Below are 21,008 nucleotides of genomic sequence, written 5' to 3'. Positions count from 1 at the left end.
ATCTAAGTAGCTATTTAATACAAACTCACGTGAAATTAAATGTCATTGCTTACCAGAAATATATCAACAGCATGAAAATACTTTGGATAGATCTTCATGAAATACAGCAATTTGCTCCTTAAGGGATAGAAATCAGCCAGGGACAGAGTTCAGTCTCCTCAGGAGCAGCTGCAGGAGAGGTCAGGGGAGGAAAGAGATGATGAGGGTGGTGGTCCCTCAGTGCATCATGAGCTTAACTGCAGCTCTACATGGCTCACATTGTGTTTTTGCACTCTGGAAAAGGTGAGTTTCACTACTGGCATCCAAAGCAATGGTTTTATCCTGGGAAAATGATAGTGACTAAAGGCAAAATTCACTTGTCTGAAATACGCCTTGTAAGTAAAAATGACAAAATCTGCATTGAGAAAATGGAAATTTTAAAATGGTCACTAACATAAAAAAAAACAAAATCTCCCCTCTGCTTATGCCAGATTTCTTTGTGATGTACTGTACCCCAGTTTATAATTATGAGAGAATAATCCAATCCTATGCTTTTCCTTACACATCCCAAATTTGTTAGGCTGTTTTGCCATCCTCAGAAGTAACTTTGAAACTGCCAGGCTCCAGCATTAAAAGCTTCCCTGAAAATGTGCACTTGTGTCTGAAAACACACAAAGAAAAGATCAAAATGAAAATTAAAAGCAGATGCACTTTATGTACTAAAAGGTTTTTCCACTTTGATAAGTGGATTATAATGAAGTGTGGCACCATGTTTCATACAATTTATTAATCCAGTCCCACTTATTTACACTCTGAAACAGCATAATGATTTCAACGTTGGAGCACAGCCAAAACTCACATGCAGAAATAATTAAAAAGTTATGTGGAAAGATTGGTGGTTGCTGGCTTTTCAGGGATTTCCAGAGAGACAGAAGGACTTCCAGTTAACCAGAAGACCTAAGATGAAGTAGACAAGACAAAGTGTGGAAGTGAACTCATTTTTGGAAGGGAGTAGAGACCTACAAAAAGATAACCAGAGCCTGACTTGATCTGCCATTACAGCCCCTCCAAGCCTGGAGAAGCTGGTAGAGACAGAAGACCTCTCTATATTAGTGCTGGTACAACCAGGGAAACTCCATTTACCCAAGTTCAGATGTCTACACTGAGCAAAAGGGGATATCAGTGTAAGAAATCCACTATTCCTTTTCAGAAAAACAGAGTGCTGGTGGGCTGCTCCCTCCTGGGCACACTCCTCCTGCCTCCAGGAGCATCCTTACCCCTCACAGCTCCAAGGCAATGGTCCCTGAAGATGCTGAGCCACCCAGCAGGTCAGGAATGCTTCCTTTAAAGGGTGAAGTACACAAATATGGAAACACCACTGGGAGATGCACTCATGCAGAAAATGGATTTTATTTATTCATTGATGCACAATGCCCAGTTCATTTCATCCATTACATTTCTTATCCACTAACCTCTCTCCCCCTCTACTCCTCACCTGAAAAGGCTGGTTATACAGTGAGCAGGAAATCTAGAATCCAGTTCATTGCTATTATCTGGCAAGATGTACATGCTGAAAAGATCCCACACCAATTCTGTCATTAAGTATTTCTACAGCAAATTCCTACTGAGGCTAAGTGACTGCCAAACTCAGAGTTTATCACACTGTGAAGATATCCTGTGAAGTATCAGAGGGACGTCATTGAAGTAGGAAGAAAGGAAGAGGAGTTGCCAGCACAAGTATGGACAGAAAAATAATACAAAGGGGTGTAGCAAAATTGGAAGCAAAGATAGGAAACAAGCAGTAAAATTGCAGTTAGAAAAAATTCTACTGCACGTACCAAGGGAGAAATCCAAAAGAAGGAGTTAACAAGGCACAGTAACGAAGCAAAATTTGGAAAGCATTGAAAGAGACCTAGGAATATGAGGGTAATCTGGATGTAAGAAGCAATGTGTCAGAGGAGAATCAAGTGCCAGTGAGACCCCTGGCTCGTTCTCACAGCATTACCCAGTGGGGCAGGCTGGCACTGGAGTGCTCTTTCTGCATTTCAGCCACACCTGGAATACTGCATGCAGTTCAGGCACTCCATTACTGGAAGATATAAACAAACTGGAGGAAGTCCAGGGAAGTGGAACGGAAACGATTGGAAGCCGGAGGGACTGATTTACCAAGAAAATGTAAAGTAGCCCTGCCTGTGACTTCTCTGATCATTAGAGAAATGGGAAATGATAACACCCAGTTCAGGCCTCCACTCACGTGCCTTCTGCCCTTTTGCCTTGGGCACCTCAGCATGTGCCTGGTTTTAAGAATACTGAGTAGCCAAAGATTTTTGACCTGATGAAGAGAATAAGATTAAAGAAAGGGGAAAAAAAAATTAGGCTACATACCATCAAAATCCTCCCAGGAATTAATTATGACTAAACGAGCTACCATAAAAGATGGAGATTGCATTGCTTGAAATTTCACATTTTACTGCTGATAATGAAAAGGGTTATTCACATCTAAAGTTTATTGCCCGTAAAACAACAGGACTGTTCAATAAAAGCAGTTTTACCCACACAAGTCTTTGCCACAAACATCTACAGCACCAAGTTATCCTGTCCAGGTAAAGACACCCAGCTAAGCAAACATTTTTACCCCAGCCTGTGCAAGCCAGGTGGAACGGTTCTGCAAAATGACAAATTATATCCCAGCAGGAAAGTAACTGGATTAACCTAGCTCCTCACACACTGACATTGCTGTGAAGTGATTTTTAGTAAGGCAGCATTTTATGTAACTGTTGAGCTGTCAGCAGGGCTCAACTGAGAGACACTTTAAAAGTCATGTAGAGACTGCCAGAGCCTGATCCAGCGAATGGGTGATTACCATTCACACAGGTTTTGCATGTGATCTGGGAAAAAAAACCCCTCAAAAACAAGCAAGCAACAAAAAACTAGCCAAAAACCAGCAAAGCCCAGCTGCAGGCAGGCTGCAGACAAGCCTGGAGATTATACAGCAAGCTGGGATGCAACTCAATCTCCAAGCAACATTCCAGGCCAACAGCCATGTCTGGGCACACTGGATTTCCCTCCCCTCCACCAGCAGGTGAGGCCCCCCAGAAATGTTCTCCTAAAGGTAACCCTGTGCCCCCACACCTCTGCTTGAAACCCCTTCACCTGCTTGGGCTTAAAATCACTTCTTGATGCTCCAAATAAGCAAAGTTCACAGTTCTACTCAGGAAAAATACCCTGGGCAGATTCTTTTTTCCATAAATGAGAGACAAAATAGAAGTTTGCAGTGTTTGCTGGAAAGTCAGCATTTGTTACTAAAACTGTGCTGGCTATGCATACCTGAATAGCATGCTAGCTGAGGCTCTTGTTTATGCAAGCAATGCAAGCTTTAAGCTACAACTTTTGCAATATTTTCTATTAACTCAACATTTTTCTGCAACCTACATTTAGACTCATGGAATGAGATAAGAACAGGCACGAAGTCAACAGGTCTCAGCTTCAGTGCATTGGTGCCTTGATTTTACTTTATGTTGATTTTTTTTATTAACTTTCTGCAGCACAATTTTAAACAGAAGGTAAAATGACTGTGTGGTTGATCATTGCTTTGACTACTTACAGAGTCATACCTATAAGCCTGAGAGTCCTATTCCAGGGACTTCTTCCCCTCCCTTTCTCTGTACAGTATATGTCAAAATGAATCTGCAAATTGGTTGAAATCTGTCAAAAACCAAATTATCATCAGTGAATATGGTAGGCCTACATACAGTTAAGGTTGCCTGACACTTCTCATTTTAAGACCTCATTTTTCTATTGCTTATAACTTTACCACACATTAGCAGCTAGGGCTGAAATTTTCCATGCTGTGTGTCAGCCTGAGGCTGAATTTTATTTTGCGAGAGGAAGAATGTATCAGCTAGAAGCACGGAGCTTAGTGCAAAGTAAGTTTGTGAATAAGGGTAGGGAGGAACATGTTGGTTTTCTCCCGTGTTACATTTTTTCACAGACATATTTGAGAAGCTCAAGAGCCTTCACACTTTGAGACAGACCCTTTGAAGCATCACTGCTCTGATACCACAGCTGTGCCTTTTGCCATCTCATACATTATCACTTAAAATTATAACGGATCACAGTACAAAACACTGAAAAGTTGCAGTTTGTACGTGATGTGATTTGCAAAGGTTTTGGTGGAGCTTGGCTGCCAACCTCCAAAGCTCCCTTCTGCAAAGAGCGTGGACCAGGGCAGAGGGTCTGAGCTGAGCTTGTGCTCCAGCCATCTCCTCCATGTGCCAGGCAATGCTTTGGCACAGGCACTACGTGCAGAAAATCCCCATCACACTCTCAGGATGCAGCAAGGGAACAGCTTGGAGGAAAGAGGAATCAGGCACAGGTTGCAAAAGCAAAGGCAAGCAAAGAGTAAGGCAAAAATAAATGTCTCTTAATGCACTGAGCCTGACCTGTCATTCTCATCACTTGGTTTTTCTGACTGTTTAGCATTTTTAAGAGACTGCTTTCCAAGGAGGCTGGCTGGAGTACAGGTCTCATGTGAGGTGCCCCATGCTCCAGCTCTGCCCACAAGCTTTCATGGCCCCTGGGACTTGACTTGCTGAGCCTTTCTCAGGGGTGAGCCCAAAACAGCCTGATGCCACTCTCTGCTGCTCTGCAGGCACAGGGGAAACAGCTAGTGGCAGCCATAAAAACTTAGGGATGCAAAAATGTCCCCAAAAACCTGTCCCCAGTAACCTGTCTGGCCCCCAGGTTCCTGCTAGCAGACACCTACGTGGCCTCACAGTGCTCTGCCATGTGCTGCTGCAGCAGAGGAGTGCTGCACCAAGGGATGCGTGTCCCACACACATCCCATCTCATCCCATCTCACCTCTCCCCTTCAGCAAAAACAGAACCTTAGGAAATGGTGACAACCCCTGGCTTGTCATTTACATTCTCTGCTTTTCTGAAACTTTGTAGGAAGAGGAAATGGGGCTTTAAGACCCTACCCACTAAGCAGAGGAGCACACCCCACACCCTACAGCCCAGGCTGGGAGGCAGAGCAAGCACACCCCATAGCTGAAGGGGGAAAGACAAATGAGGGCTGTCTCTCCTAGGACACATTCCCTGCTCAAATACCTCCTGTACAGGTAGGGGGTAACTTCTGCCCATTTTGCCATGGGTGCCAGCAAGGCCACCCAAACCACAACCAGTAGTAAAACTACAGACTCGAGAGAAGAAATTATCCTTCAGTGTGAATTTGTGACCCAGCACCATCAGCACCTGCAAGCACTCAGGCAGTTTCTGTATCTGCACACAAAAATTGAACTACAGTGCTCAGAAGGGACACGGATTACCGAGCCATCATCAAAATGTTTGGCCTGGGGAGTTCCAGTGCCGCATCCACACGTTGCACTGCGGCTGCAAGGACACCCTCCTCAAACAGGCTTTGCCAAAGCCAACAATGTTTTCCCTCAAATATGATTACACTGACTTTAATTAGGTAACTGGCTCAGTGGTTTTGATTGTTTCAATTGGGTGAGCACGTGACAGGGATTGATGTATAATTAAGATGAATTTTAAAGATAAGTGCTCATGCTGGAGTGGTGGAGCGGACACGTTTGTCGCTGCCCGAGGACGAAAGAGTAGAAGCACAAGTGGGAAGAGCTCCTCTCCCTGCTCAGCCAGTGATTGCTGACCTCTGTTTTTCATTATTCCTAGGAAGTGGCCAGTTAACCCTCATCACTAAGCAATAAACCGTGACAGAGAGCGCTGATTAATGCGCTGCTCCCCCCCAGGGTCAGGCACGGGGAGAAAGGCACGGCGGGCTCCTGGCAGTTTGCAATGGCCATTAGTAATAGTTGTGCAAAATGGCATTAACCCAGCTGATCGAGCTTCTGCTGAGGTCAAGGGTTCCCAGGAAACAAAAGGTACACTATGTTTACATACAGGGATAAAACACTTCAGAAACGCCCCCAAAAAACCCAAACCCTGACAGGCTGATTCATAAAAATGAATACTTCATAAATTTGACTAAACAGTGAATAAACTTAATACCTGCACTGTATATATTAACTGAGGGGAAGTCCCAGAGCAAAGGACAAAAGAAAAGCAGCAGACTGCCTTAGCAGCCTACCAAAACAAGCTCCAGGTTGCACTGCAGCAGGTGGTCCTGCCTGGATCCCTGTCCCCAAAATCCTTCCTGAGTGCCCTCCCCTGTAGACAGGTTTGCTAATCTGCCCCTTCACAGGCTCAGCCTTATGTCCCTCAGGCCTGGGCTGTCACACATATTCCTCACATTCCCAAATCTGCTGTTTGTAAACCCCTCTCCCGTGAGACCCAGGGAGCTGAGGAAGCACAGAGAGCAAATGGCAAAAGCCTGGCAGAAGGACACAAGCTAAACATGCACGTGCCAGATGTCTGTGACAGAGACATGATGGGCCTGAGCACCAGGGCTTTTTTCTGAACAAGTATCTTCCTCTCACTTTAAATTTCATCTTCTTTATTAGTTTTGGCAAGTGCCACTGTAAGGCATGACCTCCATGTCTGGAAAGGAGAGCTGTTTTTGCTGTGGCTGCTCTGAGCCCCTTGATGCATGCCAGACCCCTTCTCCCCTCTTTTCATAACCCTTTGTTTCTGATTCCAGCTGAAATCTTACATTTGTCCCACAGCTGGATGGAAATTATTTAATTCTAAGGTTTTCCCTCATTTTTTCAGTTGACAACCTTCGTTCAAAGTGAAGTCCCTAAGAAATTCCCAGGCATACTGATTTTAGGATTAAGGATTGCATAATCTCTGCAATGCACTTGCATATGGATTTTGGATTATTGCATTATTTGGCAATACCTCAGATCCACCTTTCCCTGTGGAATCTGAATGGGCACCTTGGGCTGTAGAAGCACACATAGCATTTCCCACCTTATTCCTTGTGGGAAACAGGTGCTCTTGCATCGTGAGCTTGTTATTGAAGGCTTCAAGGACACAAGGAATGGTGACAGCAACAAGGACTTTCTTTGTGGAATGGTAATAGAAAATACAGTGAGTGTGAGAATGGCAGTAGGAAGGGCTGAAATGAATTTCAGAAAGATGATACTGCCCTTCAGTTTTCTATTTCTGGAACATTTTCTAACTCAATGGAAAAAGGGATGCTCAAGTAAGCAAATTTACCCAAATGCTGTTCAAAACCCCTCTGCTCATCCCTCTTTTCTCTCATCACAGAGCTTTTAGCATGTACTAATACATATGTTTTGCTTGTGCTTTTATGTCCTTCATTTTTTCATAAGCTTTCCATGAAGGATCTTTTATTATTAAACAGTCAGTGAAAGATCTCATCCTTGCCATATTTCCTCTTCCTACTTTGAAATGAATAATTAACATGGAATAATTGCTAGGTATTCTTTCTAAATTTCTTACATGGAAGTGGATTCCTTCACAAAATAGAAGGGAAGCAAGAAGAGATGCAGCTCAGTGTAAACCACTGTGTCAAAGTGCTTGCACTATTTTCCAGCACCATAATTTATTTTATAAAGCTGTATGCAATGTTGCTGTATTAAAATATAATGTACTTGACAGACTGCCTGCTGCCCTACATTCAGCACAGAGTTACCTGCATGATGACAGTGCAGAAGTATGGAATATGGAATACTACTCCTAGCTCTCAGGGCTCTATAAACCACTTGAACATCTAGAATTCAACTGCCTGGCTGTTTACATCTTGCATATGAAGCCATTAACAATCACCCTTCCCCAAAAGAAATGAGTGTACAACCTGATGGTTTCAGGAATACTGTGCTATCACTGCAGGAATACTCTCTTCCTTTTAATCACTAAAAAGACTGCAAGTAAAAGGCATCGTTCTTTAAGTAGGTTAGTGTCTTTTCATTCTCCTTTTTTAATTTTATGAATAGTTTAGTATGCCAGTGCACACAACCTAAGAAGTACTTATTATTATTTTTTCCCAATAGTCCATCATTATCATTCTGTTGTATCAGAGAAAATTAGCACCTATCGCTTACATAATTTCAAGCAGTATTGTTAAGAGTGCAATTTGCATGCATGATATGGTGTATAGGCTAACACAAGTCCATTTGCTAAGTCCACGTGGTAAAATGGATGAATAAATAATTGAATGCTTAGCTCCAAATATATAATTATTCTTAGAAAAAAAAATTAGAGCACGAGTCTGTGAAATACATATAATAATACTCATCTACAGCTAAACACCCAAGACAAAAAATGTCCTTTCAGAAACTGAATGATATAGTTAGATTCCTAAAATGCTTACAGGATACTTGCATAAATGCCCAAGTTTTGAAAGTACAGAACTATGGCACTTCTTCCCCACAGGCATTAGTTATAAATTAAAAAAGCTGTTCCAGCCTAATCAAGAAGAGGCTCATGAGAGAACAGAGCAAAAGGTTTGTAAACCTTCCAACCACAGTTTGGATTGCTCCTGTTCAAAACCCTTCCAGCTCAGTTTTCCAGCCCTGCTCCCACACACTGCACCTGGGAAACCTTTTTTAACACCACCCCTCACCCTGGAATCAGCCTGGCTGCTGTGACCATGTGGGAATTGTTGGCCACATGTCCCCTTCCAGCACACAGGATCACATCAGTTATTTGCCACGTGAGGGAGCAGGGTTTGCAACAGCAAGTTCCAAATGTCAGGTCTGGTCCTCCTCTGTCCTGGACAGCATCATAAACTGATTTCCAGAGGAAGCAAAATAAACAGGCAGGGTACAAATGAGGGAAATATTCTCTAGGTCTGCTGCCTGGTAGCCCAAAATGAATGGCAAAACAGTAGGGGAAAAGTCACTATTCTGGGTATGCTTTTCCACAAGAATCAAGAAGAATTAAAGGCAAATTAAATGAGATGTAAAAATCTGATACAAATGCCTTAATGCTGAAAGTAATGACACCTTTTCTGGAAATAGTGTGAAATGTTAAATTACTAGGATAAAAAAATATTCAAAATATTTACCAGAATATTAAGTAACATGCAAATGGCAATGTCTTTTGTTGGCATCTTGCAAGAATAGTCCAAAAGTTTCAAAGAAGAACAATTTTCTTCAAAGCCATCATTATGCTCTTTTTCTGTAATGCGGACATCAAATTGTGTTTTAAAATAATATATCTGTCTTTCTATTGCAGAAACTATTCCCATTTTGGCATTTTTTCTCACCCTGTGACTTGTCAGCCTACGTTCTGAATCTCTAGAATAAATTTCTAAACCATAACCTTTCCACATTTATTTTCTGAGGCATTTATTTAGCCCTTTTGAATTTCTTCAGACATTCTTTTCCAGGCGGGAGGCACTGAGTAGTTTCATTAAAGAGAAAAACCTACTGCCTAAAGCAGTAATTCCATTACAGCTTTTTGCCTTTATTACTAGTCCTCTGGCATTACCATTGAAGAAAATCTGTGGATGGACCTTTTGAAAAGTTATGATTTAATAAATCAGAAAAAAAGATATCTGTTAGGAAGACTAGAAGGACGCAGGTGTCACTTCTGTCTTTAAGAAGAGCAAGAATACTTTTTTTTTTTTTTAATGGAGAAGGTGGTCAAACAGGTTGCCCTGAGGAGTTCCCACAAATGGAAGTATCAGCATATACCAGAGAAGCTGCATTACAGCCTTCCCAAATTCACTTCAGACAAATGGTTTAGGCACCTAATTGAGCTCCAAGCAGCTTTCCTAGGAAACATCATCATTATCCATGTTTCCTGCACATGACCACATCCTTGGAACCTCAGTCTGGCTGCTGCTGCTGAACAGGTAAGAAATCTTAGAAATCCCAAAACCTGAATTCTGATCTAACTCTCCATGACTCTCACTACATTATGTCAGCACCCTTGGCCCTGCCTTGCCAGACCTCTAGCTTATCCTGGGGACAACGTGGATGGTGATTTAGGATGAATCAGGACTGAAGTCAAAAGGACTCTTGTCCTTGGAGTCCACATTCACGTGCTACTGAGAACAAAGTACACAAAAGATTACAGAGATTTGAAGAAGAGAGAGAGACAGGGAGAAGAGAGAAAGTCAATGCATGAGGGAGGTGCTCTGGAGATCTGCTATGTCCCTTGCCATGGACTTACTCTATATTAACAAGCAAGAAAAAACCACTAATTATCCTCTCTGTTTCCTGAATATCCAACTTGTGATCCAGAGTCTGATTTGCAGTGGTTTAAGTGACCATAGCTGTATGTAAAATCAATGGAAACTGCACTTTGGACATACTAAGTGCAATAAAATGCCAAGTACTTCTGCCCCCGAGGTTCTAAATATCATAAATCATGACGCCCAAATCAGTGGGTATGTCTGAGCCTAATCTGTGCCTTATCTCCTCAACTGTAAAACAGGGGTAATAACCACTCATCTCATAAATTAAACAATGCTTGTGAAGCACTTAGATATTAGTGAAAGCACCACAAAAAAAGCTTTGTAAGAAATGAGTAATTATGTATTCTGAGCAAGGGATGAATAGTAATCAGCAGTGAAGGCACAGGACCATACATGGAGCGACGAGAAGAATATCCGATATTGAATAGATGCTCATTAATTGAACACTATCCAATCTGTTCAATGAACAAGGCAGAGGTGTAATGGAAAAAGCTGTATGGGATTGTGTAATTAAGGCTGAATTAGGAATCATTACATGTGGTGCAGATGAACAAAGACGACGCAGGCCACTAACATTCACTATTTTCATACTTTGTGATGATTTTGGAAACCTGATTTTTTTCCTTTTTCATCCTTCCCCAATATATTTTAAAAATAGCAAACTCAACAAAACCCAACCATCTCAAACCCCATGAAAACCACCATTGCACCTAATATAAGAATCCCCACTGAGGAGCAGTAACTCCAAATTGCTTGTTCCTACTTAGCATAGACAAGGTACATGCAGAAGCCAAACACCATCATCACTCTTGAAACAGCTGGGAATGGACTAACTCATGTTCCCTATTTCAGGGCCCTGGATTTGGCAACTCAACAGTGAGAAATGGCATCAAATGATTTTGTAGGTTAAAAATAGGTAATGTATTTTTGGTCTAACAGAATTTCCTCTCCTTCAACGATAAGGACCTGTGGGCTTCAATGCTGACCATGGGCCATTATTGTTTCTAAGAAACCTGCCTCTGTCAAAGTCTAGACTTCAAACCTAACAGAGACACTACTCCCAAACTTCAACAACCTAAAACTGTGCTCCAAAAAAAGGATGAAAATCCTGGCTTCATTTAAGGCAATGGGAGATTTGCCATTACCTTTCCCACTCTATTTATATCTGAGATGCTAGCAGATGCCTTGTTCCCTCTGTCTACAACAGACAGATCTGTATGTACATTTTCTCTCTCTTTTTTATTCTTTTTTTTTTTTTTTTTGTCTGAAAACTGTTTTCCCATCCCCTTATTTAAAATGGGATTAGGAGGCACAAAAAGATGTTTTGTTTCTGGCCTTATATATTTACTTTCTGATTTTATCTATCAAGGATTTCCTCCAGCCACTACACTGCAAAATTCCTTATCTCTAACACTGGAGTGCTAAAGGCCCCTTGCAAGATTATCCCCTTTTGGCTTTTAACTACTTATCCAGAGACTTGAAAAGCCTTTTCAGGCTTGAAAAATTTTCAGGAACTTGAGAGTTGAAGAAGGGAAGTGCTATTTGCTCCTAAAAGTGAAAATTTTAACACTGCTTCTAGAGGCTGCCAAGGCATGCAGATAACAGCATTTTATAAAGTAATATCTCTTAAGAAGCACTACCATAGATGTAAGGAGCTAAAGCATCTGATTAAGGATGCTTTATGATATTTGATATGTTTTATGCTGTTTGATATAAATCTTGTTCATCTATTTCTGTCCAATTGCAAATTCCAATTTAAATGCCCACTCATGCTTCAGTTATCCCTTTAGTTGTATTGTATCAGGCATTACAAGACAAAACAAAAACCCATCAGCAAAGACGTGGGGGGTACCTACAGAGGCTTAGCTGGGTAGGATGGAGTTATTTCCAAAGGACTTCACTCTCCTGAGCTGTTTTGGAACTCAAAATGACATTGCAGGAGACAGACATTCATCTGTTAGTACAAATGCAAAGTAATTCTGCCTTATGCAAGATCTAAACACTTTACATCCATTTTTAAAAACTGAACTTCAGTATTCCTGTGAAGATCTAGTCATTCACCATCATTATAAATGGAATATTCTAAAAATGTATTAGTTAGTCCAGCCTCTCTATTGCTCACATTTCCTCCATTTTCAGAGTCAGGTGGAGTCTCCAGCCTCACCAGGATACAGCATTAACCAAAAGAGACCTCTTAGGCTTACCCTTTACTATCACAGAGAACTAAACTATTTCATTGGCTACTTCTCTTATGAGCAATTTCAAAGCAGGCACTTAAATCCTTCCTACTCTTTTCAGGAAAGTGCCCTCAAAAAGTCTCTTTTTGCTCATTTTCACCATTCTCAAAATAGCAAACTAACTAATGGGACTTTTATCCATTTACTCTTATTTCAGTACAGTTCTTAGTTCAAAATAAATTCTCCTCCCTCTCAGTTGTCTATTCCTCAACTGTGAAATATTTATAGACAGCAATCACGTCCCAACCCAGACTCTTTTTGGGAAGGCTAAAAAAAGCTAAAAGCTTTTAGTCACCTGACATAAGATAAATTTTTATTTCCCAGATAATTTCAAAAGCTCTCCTCGTGTGTTTACTTGACTCTGAATCCAGCTGTCTTTAACAGGCTGGTGACCAGAAGCATACTCAACACTCCACATAAGCATTCCCAGCATCACTTATACCATGACAGTGTGAATACTTCCCTGATGGCACGAAGTACTTGGTACATCTGAATTTTACACGTCCATTTTGTGCAACTGCACAACAAAAATGGCTCAGCCAGCTTGGAACTAATACCTAGAAGATGAATTTCCCTGTTTACCTTTCCTACAGGAAAAGAGATCCATTCCTTTTTAAGGAAAACTCAGTTGACATATTCAAGAAAACACTAAACTAATGGCTGTAGCATTGGAACATTTGTTAGCCAAATATTTGTGGCTACCTTAAATCAGAGTGCACTGACAGGGCCATCCCCCTTCTAGGAAGAGACTCTGACCTGCTGGGATGCTGCCCTGTGATGTGTTAAAAAAGAAAACAAATTACTGCAACTGAGTTCCCTGTCACATATGAATGCCAAAATTTCCCTGCTCTTAACAGGATGCAGAAAGCAAGCATGTGAAAGTCTGTATGGTGGTTGGATTTGTGGCAGTGGAAGGCTTCTGCCCAAGATAAACCAATCTAAGGACTGTATCCATTTCCATTTACTGGGTATCTGCCTGTGCAGGCTGGCTATCACCTACTGAATATATCATTTTACAGATGAAGCAGGCAAGAAATTAATATTCATAAAACAAAGAACAAAAGACAAATGACAGAGTGCAGGAAAAGAATAGTTGCATGCAGCCCTGTGCGTGCATTTTTCAAGGCTAGACAGCTGCCCATATTTAAATTCTCACCCTCATACTCATCTATCCCTCTCCCCAGCAACACCAGCTCACACAGTAAATAAGTTACCCTCAAAAAAACTGCAAATGCTGGAAAGTCTTGGGGGAGGGAAAAAATTATTAATGCTTTTGGAAAGGAATGAATGCAGATTTTCAGCTTCCTTGATATAAAATATTTTTTGTATCGTTTTCACAGCTATTAACCAACTTATGTTCTTTGTGGCACTGCAGCTGCTAAACCCACTCATTCTGTGCTTGTTTTCAAAGCAAGGCACTCTGTCCCCTTGGTGGCTCCCAAATCTCCCCCCTCCCATCTGAAATGCTGCCACGTTATGTTTGGTCCCCTGCTGTTCCACTTCACATTCACCTGAATGCATCCAGCATTTTTTACTGAATATTGGGCATGATTTCCATGCAACCACATATTCCAAAGGGCCACAAAGAAAGATTTTCCTTATGTTTCACCTCTCCCCAACTTCAAAATACTCAGTTGCAATATAAGTTCAATCCTTTATTCTTTCCCTTTTTTTCTTAAGTCTCAGCTCTTGCTGCTTGGATTTTTTTTTTTTTCCCCCCTCCTTTTTGGGGTTCCATTACAAATTTTTTTAGCACCTTCTTCCTACCAGTCTCCTCAACTCTGAACCCTTAGTAACTAAACCCAGCCTGGAGAAGGAATGAAGACTTCATTTCACAGAGCAATACTGCCTGCCAGAGCTAAACCCAGGAAAAGTCCTTTCCATGTATCTATGAAAACATGGAAGGCTGGTGGCAGCTTCAAACCTATAATGACTTAATTATTTAAATTTTATTTTACACCTATTAACCATAGCATATCAAGTAAGAGTAGCAGCTGCTACATGAATTTGACCAGCTCACTTGCCCTCAGCAGATCACCCATCTGCTTGCTCTTCACCTAATATTTCTGTTTGATAGGTTGTAAAACAGATTCTTGCAAGGGGTCAGGAACAGAGTCAACTTCAAATCCCACTTAAAAATTTCTATGAAAACATATGGACATCTATACTGAGTGATGTCAAATTTAGAGAGGCCACGGACCTTAGGAAAGTGGATAAAAGGAAAATTGCAGCCTGTTATGGAAAAACACTGACTCCATTACAGTGAATGAACAGAAGAGTGGAGAGTGGAGAACTGTATGTATAATTAATTATAGTAATACAGACCTACAAAATTCATGGGTGCACACACTGCAAAATGGTGCAAAACGCCTGTTCTGTGTCAATTTCAGTTTCATACAGCATAAAAAGTACTGCTTTTTAAAATTATCAATATGGTAAACTCCCCTGTTCATCAGTTCCATTCCATAAAAATGCTAATTAGGCAAATTATTCAAGAGTTATGTATGCTAGCATTTCTCATACCTTGGTAAGTTTTCCACTTCACCTGAAATGAAAACAAAACCAAAAAACAAGGGAGGCACACAGAGAGAGGCTTTAGTTCATGTTCCAAGAGGGCTTATAAAGCCTTGGGAAGTTCTTTCACTTACAGTGCAGAGGAAAAGCACCTGTTTCTGAAAAAGCAGGTAGGATTTCTTTGTTCCTGTGCTGCTCACTCAGGGGCACAGCAGGTTTGCTACACCCAGGAGGCATCAGATCAGACTGAAAAGCTTCCTTCAGCCAAATTATCCCTCCACTCTAAACTGGCAAAAGTTCAGGTGAGAAACAAACCCCACAGCCCTAGAAACTTCTGTTGTTGTGCCTGTGTTTCTACTTCAGAGATGAAATCTATTTTTTTGCCTTAAAATTGAAGAATTAGCTTTAAGGTGAACCTCCTGGAACAGAAATCAAGAACAGAATCTGATCTTTAATGAATTATTCCATCTTTGTATTTTTAAAAAAGGTCAAGCTTCCCTATAACTGATCCAATATAATTTTTAATGCTCCCATTTTAAACAGGCAAAAATCTCCAAGCAAATATGCAAAATAACTCAAAGAAATGGTCATTTTTGCTGTAGTGTTTAGCACCATTTGGAGATGAAAAAATGCCTTCCTTTTTTCTTACTTCCAAGCCAAAGGAAGAATAAAAGATTAGCAACTTACGAAACAATATAAATTTTGATTTAGGAGAGATTACCTCATACTTGTCTAGAACTTGAACAAATGAAGACTGAAAATGCAAAGCATAGGCAAGAACAGCTGTGATTTCTGACTTCAAGCCTGTTACTCTCCTTAGAGAAAGCTGCTTCAGTGGAAAAAGAGATGACAAGCCTGGCCAGGTGCTTTAGGTTCCCTCACAGTACAGCATATTTTCAGCATATGACTCTATTTTGATCATAAATTCAAGTTCAAATGACTTTAGGGTTGGCCATATCTGTAATTCTCTCAGGAGGAAAAAACTCATAGAATAAAATTAACCTATGTAAAAATGTATTCTAAATGTATATACCTCAACTTTTGCAGTGACATCATTTACCAACACTTTTTTTTTTTTTTTTTTTTTTTTTTAGTATTTGCAAGGCAGATCAAATTTATGTTAATGACAAAATCACATTTCTTCAAACCAGCCTCCTGTTCATCAAGTCAGTCATCAAAAGGTCCATGCCTACTTGCTACTAAAACTAGCACTTGGATAATTTACAGCCTTGGATTTAATGCCATCTGAAATTACTCTTGAAATTTCACCAATAAACCCATTTTAATACTTTTTTTTTTGGTCTACAGCTCTCCTTCTCATAAATCCATTAGACATTTCCTGAAAGTTCCAAGACACTATTAACTGGGAATACAATTACCAGATTTATAACTTGAAATGCAAACTTTAGTCTCTTTGTTCTTCTTAGTTTCTAGGTTTCAAATTCCAATACAGCTGTTATTTTCTGTTATAATACCTCTGGTTTTGTAGGATTTCAGAGGAGCATGAATGAACTGGCATTCAAAGGCTGTTCAAGGTGTGCTGACAATGTCAGCAATTCCAGCTGAGACCCAAAAAGCTGGGTGGGGTGCAGAGTTCTCTCTCTCTCCAAATCCCTCTTTTCTCTATTTCCATGCTTTTTGACCCAATTTTTCTCCCCACTTCATAGACTGATAGAGGGGCTGAGCTGGAGTAGACCTTTAAAGGTTCTTGTAAAGAATAGGGACATCCTCATCTGAGGAATGTTTAGTGGATCCTGAAAGAAGTGTGTGTGTCCCTGTGCTACAAATATTTAATTGTGTCAATTATTTTGAATAGGAAACCTCAGGAGGGGGTGTTTTATTGGTCCTGTTCCCAACTGAAAAATTTATGATGGCTCTACAAGAAAGCTCTTGTTACAAAACTACCTACACAAACTTTTATTTATATGAATGGTGCCAGGATGTTTGAAGCCAATATGTGTATTATGTTTTTGCTGTGCCCTTTTGGGGCTAACACTCTACAATATATTTAAAAAAAAAAGTGCAAGCTAAGACAAAATTTCAGTGTCTGTCTAACAGCAATGCTATTGGTAGCATCAAGAGCTCAGTCATGTGCATAACACAAAGTCTAGACAGTATTCACATACCACTGGTTAGTACATGTATGTTACTATAATGACTCTAAAAAATGTATTTTAAACTAATTGAAAACACATCAAATTTTTAGGGATGACAGGGTAGTTTTCTCTTCCATTTTTTGATTTTTTTTTTTGCTTAACTTGCAAACTTTCAGTATTTACTGATCAGTTTTAATTATATTTTAAAAATGTATTTCTGTGCCTGATCAGAGAGTAATCCTTTCCTAATAATTTTGGCTTCTGAGGCTTGAGAAAATATTCTTCCTGCTCTGTTAAGTCCTAAAGGGACTCCTGAGTAATTTTTCATAAATTCCTCTAAATCTGGATGGGAACATCCATCATACATATGTTGGAATGGTCATCAAAAGAGATGTGAATGTGGACAAATGGTACATTGAAATTACAGACTGGAGAGGAAGCTTTTCTGGGAGGCAGGAAAGGAGGAAGACAACAGAAGGTGCTGTCACTTCACACAATATGTGCAGGTATATGGAAAGCTTCACCATCACCACCACCCAACCAAAAAATATCTTCTCAAGATTCAGGGGTCAGCTCAGATATGGATGCCTGAAGAGCCATCCATGATGTGGTGTGGAAACACACAGAGGGAATCACTCAGCCAAAACCAGGAAGGTTTTCCAGCTCATGTGCTATATCAAGCAATGAATTCTCAAGCAGAAGTTGGGGAATGAGAACATCAAGGTCAGCCACTGCACAGAGAAGATGTTTTCAGCAAGGAGAAACCTTTCCCATGTCCTTATAACTTTGGGAAGTTAATTTCAATTAGATTGACACTTTAGATGATAGATAGATAAATAGATTGATAGATATTGCACCAAGCCTTGACTTCAATGACGCACAAGCCCTCCAGGTCTCTTTAACAGAGCTAAATCCTCATTGCCAGCAGAAGTAGATTTAATGATCACAGAAGAAATTAATCACACCTCACACTGCCTCACTCTTCTCAGTGGACAAGCTGGACACCATATTAAGAGTCTATTTTTTTCCTTCTAGGTTTTTTTTTTTCATGAAGATAAATCAGTAAGTAGCTATCTCCTAGTTCACCTGTGGTTGTAAGAATATTTACTCACCAGCAAAGACTTCCAAAAACCTATACAGTATTTATGCCCTTTACATGCCATGAACTCTTACTATCAGATATTAAAAACCTTTTTTCCACTTGAAGAGTTGCTTACAAAGTCTGTAAAGGTAACTCAACATTTTTTTCCATACTAACAACATAGAATTTTACCAACAGCAGAAAACACATAGGAAAATTTATATGTTTATATATATACATATGTTTCTTTAAAAATATATATATTTTTTGTCTTTTGTGTTGGAATTCTTTGCTTTGTGTTTTCTTACCTTCTACTGCTCTCTTGAAGAAGACTTTACAGCTGCCACATGTAACCACCCCATAATGACATCCAGATGCCTCATCTCCACACACCAAACACACTTTGGAAGGTCTTGAAGATCCAGTTGATACACTTCTCAATGAAGAGCTGGAGTGAAAATAATCAAACAAAACAAAACAGCCATGAATATTTCAAATCACACCAGCCATAACACAAAGTTCAATTAAGAATTTATAACAGGTATATTGCTCAAGGCACCTAACAATTAGGAAACCACAACTCTTTCTGGCAGTGCTTGGATGAATACATGAATTTCTTTAATTAGTAATTGCAATATTTTTATTGTCTGTTTTAAAACACCCATAATATATCAATGTTAATGTGAGACGTTACCACAAGGGCAGTGGAATTTATTGGTAGCAGATGATTAAAACTGAAAATAAAAAATAAACAAACTAACAAACCACTCTGGCAGCAACCTGGCAGCTATAAATTTTCTTTGTTTCTTTAATTGTTTGAAGCCTCCACAGCTAAGGAGTACCTGTAAGGAAACCTCTGAGGCCATTTGATGAAGTAGTGCAGCAAGGTGGGATGTACTCCCCTGTCTGTGCTCCTGCTCACCACTGCAGTAGTCATGAGTTTGTTTCTAATATTCCTGCAATTTAGCAGCTTGCTTCTGATGTAATTTTGAAGCCTTTGTACATTCTGCAAGTGCAGAAGATCCTCCCATATGCCTGTAGGTGCCAGAGAAGCAGCCCTGGAGGCTCAGACCCTCCTGCACCTTGCAGCCCCTGGTTCAGTTGTCTACCTCTGTCTTAAACCACAGAGCACCTTGAGCAAACATTTCCCACTGGCAACTCTCAAAGACAATGCTTTTCAAATCAAGTCACATTTCCTGGTCCTGTGAGTTCCTCCCTCCCTTTTTTCCCCAGGAATTGGAAATGCTACCCTAATGTGCCAGATCCTGTAGGAGATGAAAGCTTTGGATCCCTCCCATGTCTCCATGGGGCTGGAGAGAGCATCTCCTTCCACACAGCCTCTCTTCTCCAGGTAAACATGACCTCTTGCTTTTCTTACATGTTATCTCACTGAACAACTACAAAAACAACCCTGGAAGACTTCATACCAGTAGGGAGATTATCAGGTAGTTCAAACTGCAGGTCACAGGCTATTTGTCCATCAGCCATTGGGAAACAAAGTCCATGGGAAGTCTTAATTCAAATATAAGATAATGAGCTTGCTTAAGAAACCTCAAGTATTAACCCTTTGCCTTTTTCCAAACTTCCTTTAAAGAGGTATGCAGAGGGCAAGTGATTTATCCACAGGGCACAGCTCTGATGTCACTCCAAATGAGGGACTGCAGCTCTCCTGGCCTGCAGCTTTACTGCAACATCAAATCTAAACATCTGCTTAAATGGCAGTGTTCAGATGTTAATCAAAATGTTCCAATAAATAGTATTGCTGCTCTTGTCTGCTCACTAGTCTGTTAGATTTACTAGTTTTAGTCCTTGTGCTATTTATACTCTCATTACATAACATCACACTACGTGATAATTGCTAGGTGATGGCATTAGCTCATCTGTGAGGAGAGAAAGCCTCTCCAAATCCATGTTAAAATGAATTCTGCCTGCTCCAGTCACAGCCATACCTGCACACGCTGCATTAATTTACCCTGAGGAAAAGTAACTTTTCCAGGATTTGCCCAGGCTCTGCTGGTATTGAGCTCTGATGTGCTAAGGCAAAGAACAAGACTTTCTCCCTCCAGCACGTTTCATACTGCATGAAAAAAATCAGGCCTCCCATTAAACAAAATTCTTTAAAAGGTGCCTGCCTTCCAGAAAAAAAATCCAATAACCTGGGAAACTAACCTTGAAAATTCTCTTTCTTTCATTGCAAACATCAGTATTTTTCCTGAGAAGGGAAATACTTCAATTCTGACATAAGACCAAAATGTCTCAGGGGATTTGTATTTTGATGCTGCGTGTTCCCATTTCTTCATAAGACTGGCAAAAACTTTCCTAGTCTTTCTACATTGAAAGAGGTCAGTGTAGTTTTTTTTAATATCTAAAAAGGAGGTAATTTTATTGGAGAGCTTTTCCTGTAGAGAAATGGAGGTTTCCAGGGTATCACAGCACTGTGCATGACTTTTATTTTTATATATATACGCACGCACATGCTTCTCTATATATACATACTGCATATATATATATGTAATTATGTATTATTTTTAGTTGAAAATAAATTGTCATGTAGGATTTGCAGAAGGTGGGAGAGCCTTTTTTTAGATACAAGCTACCCTACAAAATTGCACTTTCACAGAATTATTAGGTTAAAAAAAAGTCAGCAAAGACACATTAAGACACCAGTTGATCCACAGCTATTATTAAATGCCTACCTAAGATGCAATCTATAGCATATTTTATGCAGTGCTCCTCTCCAGTGTAGACTTGAATACAACTGGAAGGTACAGCCTGAATACAAAGTATGTATTCAGCTACTCAGCCACAGCATCACAGGTGGAAGTTTAACATTCTGGAATTAAATCGAATTAACTCATTCTTTTATTCAGTTTAAAAGTGGAATACATTGAAACACAAGTGAGGCATTTCCATTCTTAACAGGAATATCAAACATGGAGCTGTTCTCAAATACATTACTGCAAAGAAACATTGATATTTGCTGTTGGTACTTCAATCTCCTCCAGAGCACCAAC

At 40.2% G+C, this 21,008-nt stretch overlaps 1 protein-coding gene across 5 annotated transcripts in view; it reads right to left on the bottom strand.

Annotated features, from left to right (window-relative positions):
- Positions 1 to 21,008, bottom strand: part of NR3C2 (nuclear receptor subfamily 3 group C member 2) — a 183,672-nt gene that overhangs the window by 60,206 nt on the left and 102,458 nt on the right. For all 5 annotated transcript variants that reach the window (XM_056490794.1, XM_056490797.1, XM_056490795.1 and 2 more), the window contains one exon: positions 18,303 to 18,442. In XM_056490794.1, coding sequence (XP_056346769.1) covers positions 18,303 to 18,442 — 140 coding nt within the window. The remainder of the gene's footprint in view (positions 1 to 18,302; positions 18,443 to 21,008) is intronic.

This window comes from Oenanthe melanoleuca, chromosome 4, assembly GCF_029582105.1.
Source record: "Oenanthe melanoleuca isolate GR-GAL-2019-014 chromosome 4, OMel1.0, whole genome shotgun sequence".
Lineage (NCBI taxonomy): Eukaryota > Metazoa > Chordata > Aves > Passeriformes > Muscicapidae > Oenanthe > Oenanthe melanoleuca.
Note: the sequence above shows the minus strand (reverse complement) of the source record. Positions and strands in the feature narration are given on the sequence as shown.